At 47.0% G+C, this 13,177-nt stretch overlaps 1 protein-coding gene across 2 annotated transcripts in view; it reads right to left on the reverse strand.

Annotated features, from left to right (window-relative positions):
* LOC140430583 (uncharacterized) overlaps positions 1–6,928 on the reverse strand; it is a 103,792-nt gene extending 96,864 nt beyond the window's left edge. Inside the window, exons 1-2 of one of the 2 annotated variants that reach the window (XM_072518163.1) lie at positions 4,836–6,928; positions 1,781–2,119 (exon numbers count right to left, since the gene is read on the reverse strand). In XM_072518163.1, the coding sequence (XP_072374264.1) occupies positions 1,781–2,119; positions 4,836–4,887 (391 nt within the window). In that variant the 5' untranslated portion in view covers positions 4,888–6,928. The remainder of the gene's footprint in view (positions 1–1,780; positions 2,120–4,835) is intronic. The other variant, XM_072518162.1, reaches the window with a different exon arrangement.
* Between the last annotated feature and the right edge of the window lie 6,249 nt (positions 6,929–13,177).

Below are 13,177 nucleotides of genomic sequence, written 5' to 3' on the forward strand. Positions count from 1 at the left end.
CTGGGGTATTTCAACTGCGTATTCTATGGAGAAGCACTGAATTGGTTACAGCAACATCTGAATTTCTGCATTGAACTGCACAGGTATGGACTCCAGACGTTGCTATCACTTTCAGATATGTAATTATGGTGAAAGAATTTCCGAAAAAACTTCACAGGAGCATTATAAAACAAAATCTTAAAACCAACCCAAGTAAGGTCATATCAGGTCAGATAACCAAATATTTGATCAAAGAGGTAGGTTTTAAGAAGTGTCTTGAAGAAGGAAATTGAGGTTGCGAGGGAAGAGGTGTAGGGAGGGAATTCCAGAGCTTAAGCTCGAGGCAACTGAAGGCATGGCCAACATTGGTGGAGCAATTAAAATCTGGGTTGCTCAAGACATCAGAATTACATGAGGGCAGATATCTTAAAGGGCTGTGGTACAGGCAGAGATTACAGAGCTACGAAGGGTTGAGGCCATGGAGCAATTTGAAAACAAGGATGAGAATTTTAAAATCGAGATGTTGTTTGACTGGGAACCAATGCAAGTCAGCGAGCACAGGGGTGATAGATTAACTGGAATTTCTGGGTTAAAAAATGGGCAGCAGAGTTTTAGATATGTTTACATGGGTAGAACACAGAAGGCCAACCAGCAACACATAGGAATAGTCAAGTCTAGAGGTAACAAAGGCATGAATGAGATATTCTTAACAGAAATCGACAGGGGCAAAATTGAGTGATGTTATGGAGGTGGAAATAGGCAGTCTTAGTGATAGTGCAAATCTGTGGTCGGAAGTTCACCTCAGGGCCAAATTCCAGGAAGGTGAATGGGACACCTTTTGCAGGTCAAGTAGAATACTGATCAGAGCTTCCTCCAAATGACACAAGAGTATGGTTACACCAAAGTTCTGAGGTCACTCCCATACTAATAAACTTCATGGGAAATACAGATGTGGTTCACTTAAAAACATTGAATGAATTAAAGAAAAAAAAAGAAAGACTTACATTTTTATAGCACTTTTCAAGACCACTGGAAATCTCAAAGAATTTTACAGCCATTTAATTTATTTTTGAAACATTGCTCTTGCTGTAATGCAGTAAACATGGCACCAATTTGCATACAGCAAACTCCCACAAACAGCAATCTTTCACCCATTGTTCATTATATAAATCTGTAAGTGAACTTTTCCCATCAACAAATTGTACTTAAATCTATTTTATGATTCTATTTTGGGTTACATGTATGAACATATGAATTAGCAGGAGTAGGTGCAGGCCATTTGACCCTCTAGCCTGCTCCGTCATTCAATAAGACCATGGCTAATCTGACTGTGACTTCAACTTCACCTACCCCTGATATCCTTTGACGCCCTTGTTAGTCAAACATCTACCTTGGCTGAAAAGATATTCAATATTGAGAATATTTGCATCTCTGAACTTTTCTCATCAATACATTTGATACATCCCAAAGTCAACTCGAATTCTTATTTACATTAACATTTCCGGTTGTTGTTAGTAGTGTATCTTAACACCCACATACATTTCTTTTACCCATTGGGAAATAGTGGTGGAAGTAGTGGATGGATTTCCGAGCTGATTATCAGCTCACTGAATCAAGTTGCACATTGCTTCTGTGGTCAGCAAATCCCGGTGCTGGACTCAAACCCAGAACTTCTGGTCTAGAGGTAGGGGCAGTACCAAAGCACCACAAGGTCTTATTACATTTCTGGTATATATACTTTTAAGAAAACGGCAAATACAGTTCCTGAAGGATTACACTTCAGGCATTATTCCTCACTCACCTGTTACTGCCAGAGTAACTCTCCCCGTTGCTTTATCAGAAAGTATTGTAACTGTGCAGGAATATGACCCAATGTCATGAATTGTAACATTTTTTAGAAGTAAAGACGCATTTGCCTTGCTTATTTCATTTATAGAGAGACTTGATCCTGATCTACAGCTTTCATAATCTCCAAAGTCGAACAAGCAAACTGCTTTTTCATCATCGCCCACTCTGTGGTTCCATTCAATCACAATGTATCTCAAATCAAGTTGAACTGTGTGCGTAAATAAGCAGCCAAGCAGGACATCTTCATTGATTGTGGCATTGATAGCTGGATCGACCACCACCTCCAGGGAAGCTGCATGAAAAAAAATGTGTTAAAAAGAAAGCTCAAAACATGGTTAATAAATCATGAACAGGAATCATTGGGCTGGATTCTTCCTCCCCACCCGCTGCAGGATCGCAACGGGCGGGACGCGGACCATGTAAAGGTCCACTGACCTCGGGCAGGAATTTCCAGTCGCTGGACGGGTACCGCCGGAGAATCCCTCCCATTGTTTTTTCATTAGAGTTCTGTGGAGGGAGAAACAGCTAACAATTTAACGACCGCCAACAATGTCAAAATGTTGGGGAGGGGGCATTTGGGATACCTGAACCACTTTTAGAAATATATTTCCTACAACACAACAGTGGCTATCCTTTAAAAGAGTACTTCATTGGCTGTAAAGCATTTTATTACATCCAGAGGGCATGAAAACGCAATTTAAATGCAATCTTTCTTTAGATTTTGTTTTCCGGCCTGCGGCATGCCAACTGGAGAGGTGTGTGGTGGGAGGAAGGTTTTGGGGAGGGGGAGGAATGACCCGTGATTAGGAGTTGGGGGAGGTTGGTGATTGGGAGGAGGGGGAGAGGCCTGTGATTGGGTGGGGAGGGGGAAGGACTTTTTGGGGGAGGGATGAAAGAGGTTTGTGATTGGGTTTGGAAGGGGAAGATGCCATTGATTGGGTGGGCTGGGATCAGAATATAGGGACCACTATTCTTGCAAACCTCATAACTAGGAAAATAGGGCTTTCAATTAAATAGAGGGGTGAATGGCTCTGGAAATAGGATATGTGGGCTTGCAAAGCAAAAGGATACGACAGCATTTCAAGGCAGCTATTTAGGTAATGATACCCAGAGTGTGACAGGAAGGGATAATGTACAATCATTTAGAAAAGCACTAAATATGATCAAAAAAGGGAAAATATGGTAACTAGGCAAAATTAATGGCTCTTTACTTTCATGCATTTAGTATTCGGCACAAAATAAATGAATGAATAACACAAGTTGAGGTTAATGGGAATGATTTTACAGCCATTACAGCGACATGGTTACAAGGAGATCAAAACTGGGAACTAAATATTCAGAGTTATGTGACTTTTTGTAAGGACAGGCAAGAAGGAAAGGTTGGTGGGGTAGCTTTGTTCATATGGCATGGAATAAGCACAATCGCAAGAAATGATCTTGGATTGGAAGATGTAGAATCCATATGGGTGGAGGTTAGAAATAACAAGAGGAAGAAGACACTGGTGGGAGTAGTCTTTAGGCAGCCAAATAGTTGCTACACTGTAGGACATAGAATAAATCAGGAGACAATGAGGACAGTAAAAAAGAGCAGTACTTTAATCTTGGGTGACTTTAATCTTCGTGTTGATTGGGAAACTCAAATTGGCAAAAGTAGCCATGAGGAAGAATTCATAGATTATTCAGGACAGTTTTCAAAACAATATGTTGTGGATTCAACCAGGGAACAGGCTATTTTGGATCTGGTAATGTGTAATGAGGCAGGTATAATAAACAATCGCAAAGTAAAAAATCCCTGAGGAAACAATGACTATAACATGGTAGAATTTCGCATTCAGTTTGAAGAGTGAGAAACTGGGTCAGAACTATGCTAAACTTAAACAAGTGCAATTATAAAGGATTGAAGGCATAGGTGACTGGAGTGAACTGGGAAAGGAATTTAGCAGAAAAGAAGGTTGATCACCAATAGCAGACATTTTTGAAAATAGTTCATGACTCACAACAAAGATATATCCCAGTGAGGAAGAAGGATTCTCGGAAGGGGATAAATCAACCACGGTTAACCAAGGAAGTGAAGGATAGTATTAAACTGAAAGAAAAAACATATAATGTGGCAAAAAGTAATGGTAAGCCAGAGGATTGGGAAAGTTTTAAAAACCAACATAAGATAACCAAAAGATAAAGAGGATGAAGATAAACTATGAGGGTAAACTAGCAAGTAATATAAAACTGGCAGCAAGAATTTCTTTAAATAAAAGGGAGAGACCAAAGTGAACAGAGGCACCTTAGAGAATGAGACTGGGGAAATAATAACGGAGGACATAAATCAGTTAATCGGTGGTCAACTTGTGTATTTTTGTGGGTTGTGCCTTTGCGTTCTGTGGGGTGAGGGTGGGTGGGCTGAGGAGAGGTGTGATGTCATTGGGTGAGAGGTGTGATGTCATGGGGAGCAGAAATGAAGGTGGGCACTGAAGACAGAGTGAAAGTCTGCCTAAACCATTTAAAAAAATGAACAAAGCTCCTTCACACTTTTGGGTCCGCTGCTTCCTGTACCTTTCTGGGTGAGGTTGAGAGTCTTGGGGCTGCTGGTCTTGGTGAATATTTCCCAGTTTGCTTCATTTTGGAGTCTGTTTGAAGCTTATGCAAAAAAAAACTGACCAGACCAGAAAGTTTTTGTGGATGGTGAGGACAGGACAGAACTGGCAAACTAGAAGAGTATGTGCAATATATGTTAGAGGCCCAGGCACAGCCATTTGCGACTTCCTGTTTCCTTAAGAAGATAGTTCAGCTGAAAAAAAACTACTGTAAAAACTTCAGGAAGACAGTTGTTTTGGTAATTCTGTAATATACCAAGTATTAGGTTTATTTTATCATCAAAAATAACATTAACCGGAATAATTATGTATCTTTCCACCTATGGAATGAATCCCTGGCACGAATGTTTACTTTTACCTCGCCCAGAAGTGACTTCCTTATTCGTAGCAACAAAGGCGAAGGGATTCTTCACTCACCTGCTAAAGAAACTGTGCAAAATATCGTGAGTTCTACTAGAAAGTAGTTCATCGTTCCGCTGTCTTATTTAAAACCGATTTGTGAAAGGACTACATGATTCGCAGGCGAACAAAGCATTTTTACCAACGGTCGTAGGCGATAAGTGAAAGTGAAAGCGAGTTGCACAAGAGGAATGGGGCGGCGCATTCATAAAGCGCAAGATGCATTGGGACAAAGATTTGTCACCATTTCATTGTGCATTCGGAAACACATGAAAATAGGGATAAAAACAAATTGGTGCAAATCCTGCCGAGTACCCCCTCCACCGCACTCAGGCTTTCAGCATCTGAGTTTTTTCTTTGCCAGACTCTACATGAAGATTGCACTCGTTTAAAATGGACCATTAGTCTGCAGAGATGGAGGAGGAAGAACAAAAAAACTCCTTTAGTTCGGATAATAAATGATGAAGATCGTAAATAGAAACTGAAAATGCCAGAAATATACTGAAGGCACGGGCACGTGTGTAAAATCAGACAGGCTAATACTTTCAGGATTCACAAAGGCACATACTTGACTCTTAATAATTAGAACAAATATGGTCCGGGAACGGAAATGTCAGGAGTACAGAAATGCTACCAAAAAGTGTACTGAAATTTTATAGTCTGCAAGTTGATTCATTTAAGCTAGAAAGAGGTAAACTATTGGGCTAATGAGACGGTTCAACGTGAGCGAGAAAATAGTAGGCAAGTATTGTTGGTACATGAGTGATGTGAGCGATGTGAAGCAGTCACAGGAATGTCAGTATGATATCTGCAAACAGGAAGATGGTGTTCAGCAAAGGTGTCATGTTCATTCCTGACCACTCTTGCAGCTCCTGCAAGACATTCCAAAAGGGCAACATTTTAAGTCTCTTGTACTGAATGCACTTTGGATAGGTAAATCACTCTGCCAATGGGGTCATGGTCAACATTACAAATAATTTCAGCAGGTGCCCATACCAGAATTAGATTGAGTGCCCACTCTGGGGCGGGTGCATCTTGTGTGGCATTCTGTTGCCTCTGGTGGGGACACATGGGAGCTTACCAATGTTCCCACTCGGCTGCGTGTGGGTGCACAGCCTGAGAGATACTTGCACTGAAAGAACAACATTTTACAAGGAAAGTTGCACTCCGAGATCTGGATTGACCGCTGCTTAGTTTTTTCAGTGAAAGTGATTGCCAAAGCCAAATCTCATCTTGTTCTTACCCAACCAGTGTGCATGTACCCATCATCTCACTTTATTTCTTCAGAATCAGCAATGACAAACCATATTAGAGTGGCAGTGTATAATATCAGGGTTTTGTTTCTAAAGCACAATCTAACACCATCCCCTTCTCTGGTCACTGTCTCAGGGTTAAACAGCCAGTTCTGCACCTTAGCACTGTTAAAACCAGGGTTGACTTCAGATTCCACGAACCCGATTTCAGTTGTGTGTCGGTGGATTTTGAGGGTGTTAAAATCTAGCCCCATTTCCTCTCCTTCACAAACACTACTTACTTCTCCCCGTGTCTGTCTGTTTCCTCCGGGTGCTCCAAGTCCAGAAAGACGTGCTTGTTAGGTGAATTGGACATTCCCAATTCTCCCTCAGTGTACTCGAACAGGCGCTGTAGTGTGGTGACTAGGGGATTTTCACAGTAACTTCATTGCACTGTTAATGTAAGCCTACTTGTGGCACTCATAAAATTATTCCTTCTATATCTGTAACATCGCCGTTATCTATCCGGCGCGGACACAATCGATCCATGTCATTACAAGACAAATGTGCTCTAATGTTCCTTCTGGCCAGCCTCCTATCCTGCAGCCTGTGTATACAAGACAGTTTGTGAACTCTGCTGCCCATAAACTGGCACCAAAGTTCACTCACCCAACGTTCCTGGTTTCACTGGCCTGCATTGGTTCCCACTCCTGCTGTGTCTCAATCTTAATCTTCTCATATTTAAATTCTTCCTTGCCCTTGTCCCTCAACTCTATCGCCTCCAACATCACTATATTACTTGAACTCTTTTGTGGTTTCCAGCCTCTCTGCAAATTCTCCTTTCACCCCACTATCAGCGGTTTATGCAATCTTTTCCTTTTTATACATTTTTTAAAAAATATATATTTTTATTAAGGTTTTGCAGAATTTTTCATAATAAAACAGTAGTAATAACAAAACAAACTCGAGTGAATATTAACATATTGTATATTCTCTTTTTGCACTAACAATTAAATAGACATTACCCCACGCGACTCAAGTCTCCCCACACCATCCCAATGAAGCACTCACACCCCCCCACCCCAAGGATTGCTGCTGCTGCTGACATTTTAATTTTCCCCGAGAAAGTCGACGAACGGCTGCCACCTCCGAGAGAACCCTAGCGTAGACCCTCTTAAGGCAAACTTTATTTTCTCGAGGCTGAGAAACCCAGCCATGTCGTTAACCCAAGTCTCTGCACTCGGTCGGTGGGGCGGGGGGGGGGGGGGGGGGGGGGGGGGGGGGGAGAGAGCTTTGAGTCCCTCCACATTAATAAAATCTGTATCCGGGCTACTAGGGAGGCAAAGGCCAAGACGTCGGCCTCTTTCACCCCCTGAACTCCGGGTCTTCTGACACTCCAAAGATCGCTATCTCTGGACTCGGCACCACCCGTGTGTTAAGCACCTTGGACATTGTCATCGCGAACCCTTGCCAGAACTCTCGAAGCTCCGGGCATGCCCAAAACATGTGGAGATGGTTTGCAGGGCTGCCCTCGCACCTCATACAACTGTCTTCTACCCCAAAAAACTTGCTCATTCTCGCTGCCGTCATGTGTGCCTGGTGGACCACCATAAATTGAATTAGACTGAGCCTGGCACATGATGAGGAGGAATTAACCCTGCCCAGGACATCTGCCCACAGACCCGCTTCCAACTCCTCATCCCACTTGCCCTTGAGCTCCTCCACCGGGGTTTCCTTCGCCTCCTATAGTTCCTGGTAGATATCCGACACCTCCCCCTCCCTCACCCAGGTGCCGGAGACCACCCTGTCCTGTATTCTCAGTGGCGGCAGCGTCGGAAAGGCCACTATCAGGAAGGCTCGTACTTGCAGATATTTAAAGGCGTTTCCTGGTGGCAGATTAAATTTGTCCTCTAGCGCCTTCAAACTGGGAAAGCTTCCGTCTATGAACAGATCTCCCATCCTTCTGATGCCTGCCCTCAGCCAGCTCTGGAACCCAACATCCATCCTACCCGGGACAAACCTGTGGTTGTTACACATTGGGGTCCAGACCGATGCTCCCTCCACCTTCTTGTACCTCCTCCACTGTCCCCAGTGTCGCCACCACCACCGGACTTGTGGTTTTACGGGTTGGCGAGAACGGCAAAGGAGCCGTTATCAAAGCTCCCAGACTAGTACCTTTACATGACGCCGCCACCAGCTGCTCCCACGCCTCCCCCCCCCCCCCCCAACCCATTGCCCACTTCCTAGCTATATTGGCTGCCCAGTAGCAGTTGCAAATGTTTGGCGGCAGCACCCCCCCCCCCCCCCCCCAGTCTGCGCTCCAACAGCGATCTCCATACTTGCGGGGTCTCATTCGCCCACACAAAGCCCGAAATGATCCTACTCATCCGCTTAAAAAAGGCCTTAGGGATGAAGATGGGGAGACACTGAAAGACAAACAGAAATCTGGAGAGAACAGTCATTTTCATGGTCTGCACCCTCCCTGCCAGTGACAGCGGGAGCATGTCCCACCTTTTAAAGTCCCCCTTCAATTTGCTCCACCAACCAGGTCAGGTTGAGCCTGTGCAGGGCATCCCATTTCCTGGCCACCTGTATACCAAGGTACCGAAAACATTTCTCTACCATCCTGAGCGACAGCTCTTTCAGTTTCTCCTCCTGCCCCTTGGTCTGGATCACAAACAACTCGCTATTTCCCAACGTCAGGATCCACAGAACCACAAAACCTCCCCCATCTCCTCCACAGGGTCAGAAATGTACAGGAGCAAATCATCCGCGTATAGCGAGACCCGATGTTTCCCCCCCCCCCCCCCCCCCGAACCAGTCCCCGCCAGTTCCTCGAGGCTCTCAGCGCCATAGCTAGCGGTTCCATAGCTCGGGCAAATAGTAACGGGGAGAGGGTACACCCCTGCCCATTTCCCCGGTGAAGCTCGAAGTACCCCAACCTCAGCCGGTTTGTACATACACTTGCTACAGGCGCCTGGTACAGCAATTTCACCCAGCCAATAAAGCCCTCACCAAACCCGATCTTCCCCAGCATTTCCCACAGGTACACCCACTCCACCCATTCAAAGGCTTTCTCTGCATCCATCGCTGTTACCACCTCCGCCTCCCCTCCCTCTGAGGGCACTATAATAATATTCAAAAGTCTCCGGACATTGGTCTGGAGTTGTCTGCCTTTAACAAACACAGTCTGGTCTTCCTCTATCACCCCTGGGACGCAATCCTCAAGTCTTACAGCCAGAATCTTAGCTAGCAATTTGGCATCCACGTTTAAAAGCAAAATCGGCCTTTATGACCCGCAATGTTCCGGGTCCTTCCCTCGTTTAAGAATGAGTGAGATCAAGGCCTGTGAGGTTGGGGGGATGGTTCCTTTCTCTCTAGCCTCATTGAAGGTCCTCATCAGGAGTGGGCTCAATATTTCTGAAAATTTCTTATAGAATTCTACCTGGTAACCATCCGGCCCCGGGGCTTTACCCGATTGCATGCCCTCTATACCCTTGACAATCTCCTCCAATTCAATCGGGGGCCCCAGCCCCTCCACCAGGTCCTCTTCCACCTTTGGAAACCTCAACTGGTCCACAAATTTCCTCATCCCTTCCGCTCCCGTTGGGGGCTCCGACTCGTATAGTTTACTATAGAACTCCTTAAAGACTCCGTTCAGCCCCCATGGATCCAAGACCATGTTACCCTCCTTATTCTTTACTCCCCCAATTTCCCTGGCTGCCTCCCTCTTTCGCAGTTGGTGTGCCAGCATTCTACTCGCTTTCTCCCCGCACTCATCGGCTGCCTTCCTCAGCTGTGCTACCGCTTTCCCTGTGGTCAGAAGTTCAAACTCCGCCTCTCCCTCAGTAGCCCCGCCTCAGGGGCCTCCGCATATCTCCTGTCCACGCGGGTGGAGGAGATACTCCGTCTCTCCCTCTCTTTTCCCTATGGGATCGAATTGAGATGAGCTCCCCTCTAACAACTGCCTTCAGAGCCTCCCAGACCGTTGCCGCTGCTACCTCACCCGCATCATTTGTTTCCAGGCAATCCCGGATGTCCCTGCTAATCCGCCCGCAAACCTCTTCGTCCGCCAGCAGCCCCACATCCAGTCTCCAGAGTGGGCGCTGCCCTCTCGCCTCACGAAGCTGCAGGTCCACCCAGTGTGGGACATGGTCCGAGACTGTGATTGCTGCGTATTCTGTCCCCGCCACCTTTGGGATTATCGCCCTGCTCAAGACAAAGAAGTCTATGCGGGAATAAACCTTCTGAACGTGCGAGAAAAAAGAGAACTCCTTCGCTCTCGGCTTCGCGAACCTCCTGGAATCCACCCACCTCCCCCCCCCCCCGCCCCTCCAACTCTGCTCCATAAAACCCTTCGGTTCGACCGCTCCAGCTCGGGGTCAATGACTGTGTTAAAGTCTCCCCCCATGATCAGGTTGTGTAACTCTAAGTCCAGGATTTTGCCTAGCATGCGTCTCATAAATTCCACATCATCCCAATTCGGAGCGTAGACGTTCACAAACACCACCCAGACCCCCTCCCACTTTCCATTATATACCTGCCCTCCTTATCTACCACAATTCTCCCAGCCTCGAATGCCACACCCTTACTGATCAGAATTGCTACCCCACTGGTCTTCAAATCCAGCCCTGAATGGAACACCTGGCCTACCCATCTGCGAGCTTTAAATGTCTCCTCTGATGCATTGCTACGTCTGCCTTTAACCCCTTTAGATGCACGAACACGCACACTCTTTTGACCGGCCCATTCAAACCCCTCACATGCCACGTGATCAAAAAAGGGCGATGGGCAGGGGCTAACCCCCCCTGCCCATCGCCCTTTTTTGGCCAACCTCGAGCCCGCGCCTTCGCTTCCTCGAGCGCCCCCACAGGGAGCCACCGCCCCCGACCCTCAATTGGTACCTCCTCTTGTCAGCAAAGCAGCATCCCCCCCCTCGCCCAACAGCCCCACGACACAAAACCCCCCGCCAAGCACCAGCTGAACACTTGCTCACCCCCCACTATGCTCCCGAGAGTCAGCTGACCTATGCTGACCCCGGCAGCTCCCGCCCCGGATCAGACTGTCGCCTCATTGTCCGGACCCCTCTCCCCACATGACTAAACCAATTAAACTACCTCTCCAACCCCAGTGAGTAAATAGTAATACGAAACGAAAAATAAACAGAAGACACTAACATTGTCCCGTGAGGAGACACTTACTGAACCAAGGCTCCAACTTCCCGAAAAATCGCACTAAGTACAGGGCCCCCTCCCCCCTCCGTATCTCAACTTTGCCAAAAACACTGCACCCTCCAGCCACCACCACAGCCCTTACATGCAGCCAACATTGTTTTCAATCTTATATTAGAAACGGTACCGTGTTACCCAGCCCCACCGCCGCATTCCACCAAAGCTTAACTGTCCTTTAATTCGAGTCCAGCTTTTCTTGTTTGACGAATGACCACGCCTCACAGGCATCTCAAAATAGTGAATCTGTTCCGTGTACGTGACCCATAACGTCGCTGGGTGTAGCATCCCAAATTTCACGCCCTTGCTGAAGAGGGTTGCCTTCACCCGGTTGCATCCAGCACGCCTCTTGGCCAGCTCCGCACCCAGGTCCTGGTAGATGCATATCACGCTGTTCTCCCACCTGCTGCTCCGTTCTTTTTTTGCCCACCGCAAGACAAGTTCCTTGTCCGATAAGCGACAAAATCTCACCACCATGGCCCTCGGCAGTTCATTCGCCTTGGGTTTCCTTGCAAGGGCTCTGTGTCAAGCTCCGGGGGTCGAGGGAATACCCCTGTCCCTATCAGCGTCTCCAGCATCTTGGACACAAATGCTCCCGCATCCGACCCTCCACACCTTCAGGGAGGCCCACAATTCTCAAGTTCTGTCTCCTGGACCTGTTTTCTAGGTCCTCCAGCCACTTCTTGTGGAGGTCATCCTGCGCTTCCACCTTAAGGGCCAATATGACTAACTCGTCCTCATGGTCGGATAACCTTTTCTCCAGCTCCTTAATCGCTTTCCCTTGTGTCGCCTGAGTTGCGATCATTTGGTCTATTGATGCCTTCATCGGGGCCAGCATGTCCTTTTTAAGATCAGCAAAGCAGCCCCTAAGGAACTCCTGTGGCTCCTGTGACCACTGCGCCCATGCACCCTGGTCTATACCGGCCACCATGCTGTGCCTCAGTGCCTGCTCCGCACGCTTCTGTCTGTTGGGACTTAAACACTTCACCTGGCCACTCCTCGTCCAGCTATCCATACAACAGCGAGGGAATCCTTTTGGCAGTGTTCGCTTCACCAATCTGCCCCAAAAGGTCCGTGAAAACTCATGAAAAAAGGTCCGAGAGTCCGTCCCGGACTGGAGCTGCCGAATGCGCGACCTACTCCTCCATGGCCGCCACTGGAAGTCTCGTCGCTGCTTCTTCAATGGCCTTTGGGATATCTTTTCGCAGTTGTTCCCTCTGCTGCTGGAATTCAGCTTTAATAAAGGCCATCAAGTCAGTTTGAAGCCTTTGAGCTTGCCCTTCCCCCACCTGCATGCTTGAAGAGGCTTTTGTCTTTGCTGCAGCACCAGCCAAATCCTCAGTTTCTGCCGGGTCTGGTAACCAAGAGACATACCATTCCTGGGGGAAAGTACTCCTCCAACATTCACCTACATCTTTTCATCAAAATTCTACCCCGTATTGATTAAAAAGAGCTCTTTTCTGTAACCTTGGGCAGGAGCTGCCTTGTATGTGACCACTTACTCCATGGTCCACACCGGAAGTCCTTTTAATAAATTTAGAGCGCCCAATTATTTATTTCCAAATAAGGGCCAATTTAGTGACACCAATCGACCTACCCTGCACATCTTTTGGTTTGTGGGGTGTACCCACGCAGACAGGGGGAGTATGTGCAAACTCCACAGACAGTGACCCAGGGCCGGGATTGAATCTGGGACCTCAGCGCCATGAGACAGCAGTGCTAACCACTGCACCACCGTGCCACCAAAGTTTATGCATTCAACCAGGTGGAAGCCCCCCCCCCGCCACTGCTCCATCCCCTGTTTCCTGCCTTTTCAACAGCCTCCTTAAAATTCACCTATTTTACCAAGCTTTTGGTCACTCCCCACACCTGAATGTCTCCTTTGTTACTTTATTTCTTC

This window comes from Scyliorhinus torazame, chromosome 10 (genome assembly GCF_047496885.1).
Source record: "Scyliorhinus torazame isolate Kashiwa2021f chromosome 10, sScyTor2.1, whole genome shotgun sequence".
In the NCBI taxonomy this organism is placed as follows: Eukaryota; Metazoa; Chordata; class Chondrichthyes; order Carcharhiniformes; family Scyliorhinidae; genus Scyliorhinus; species Scyliorhinus torazame.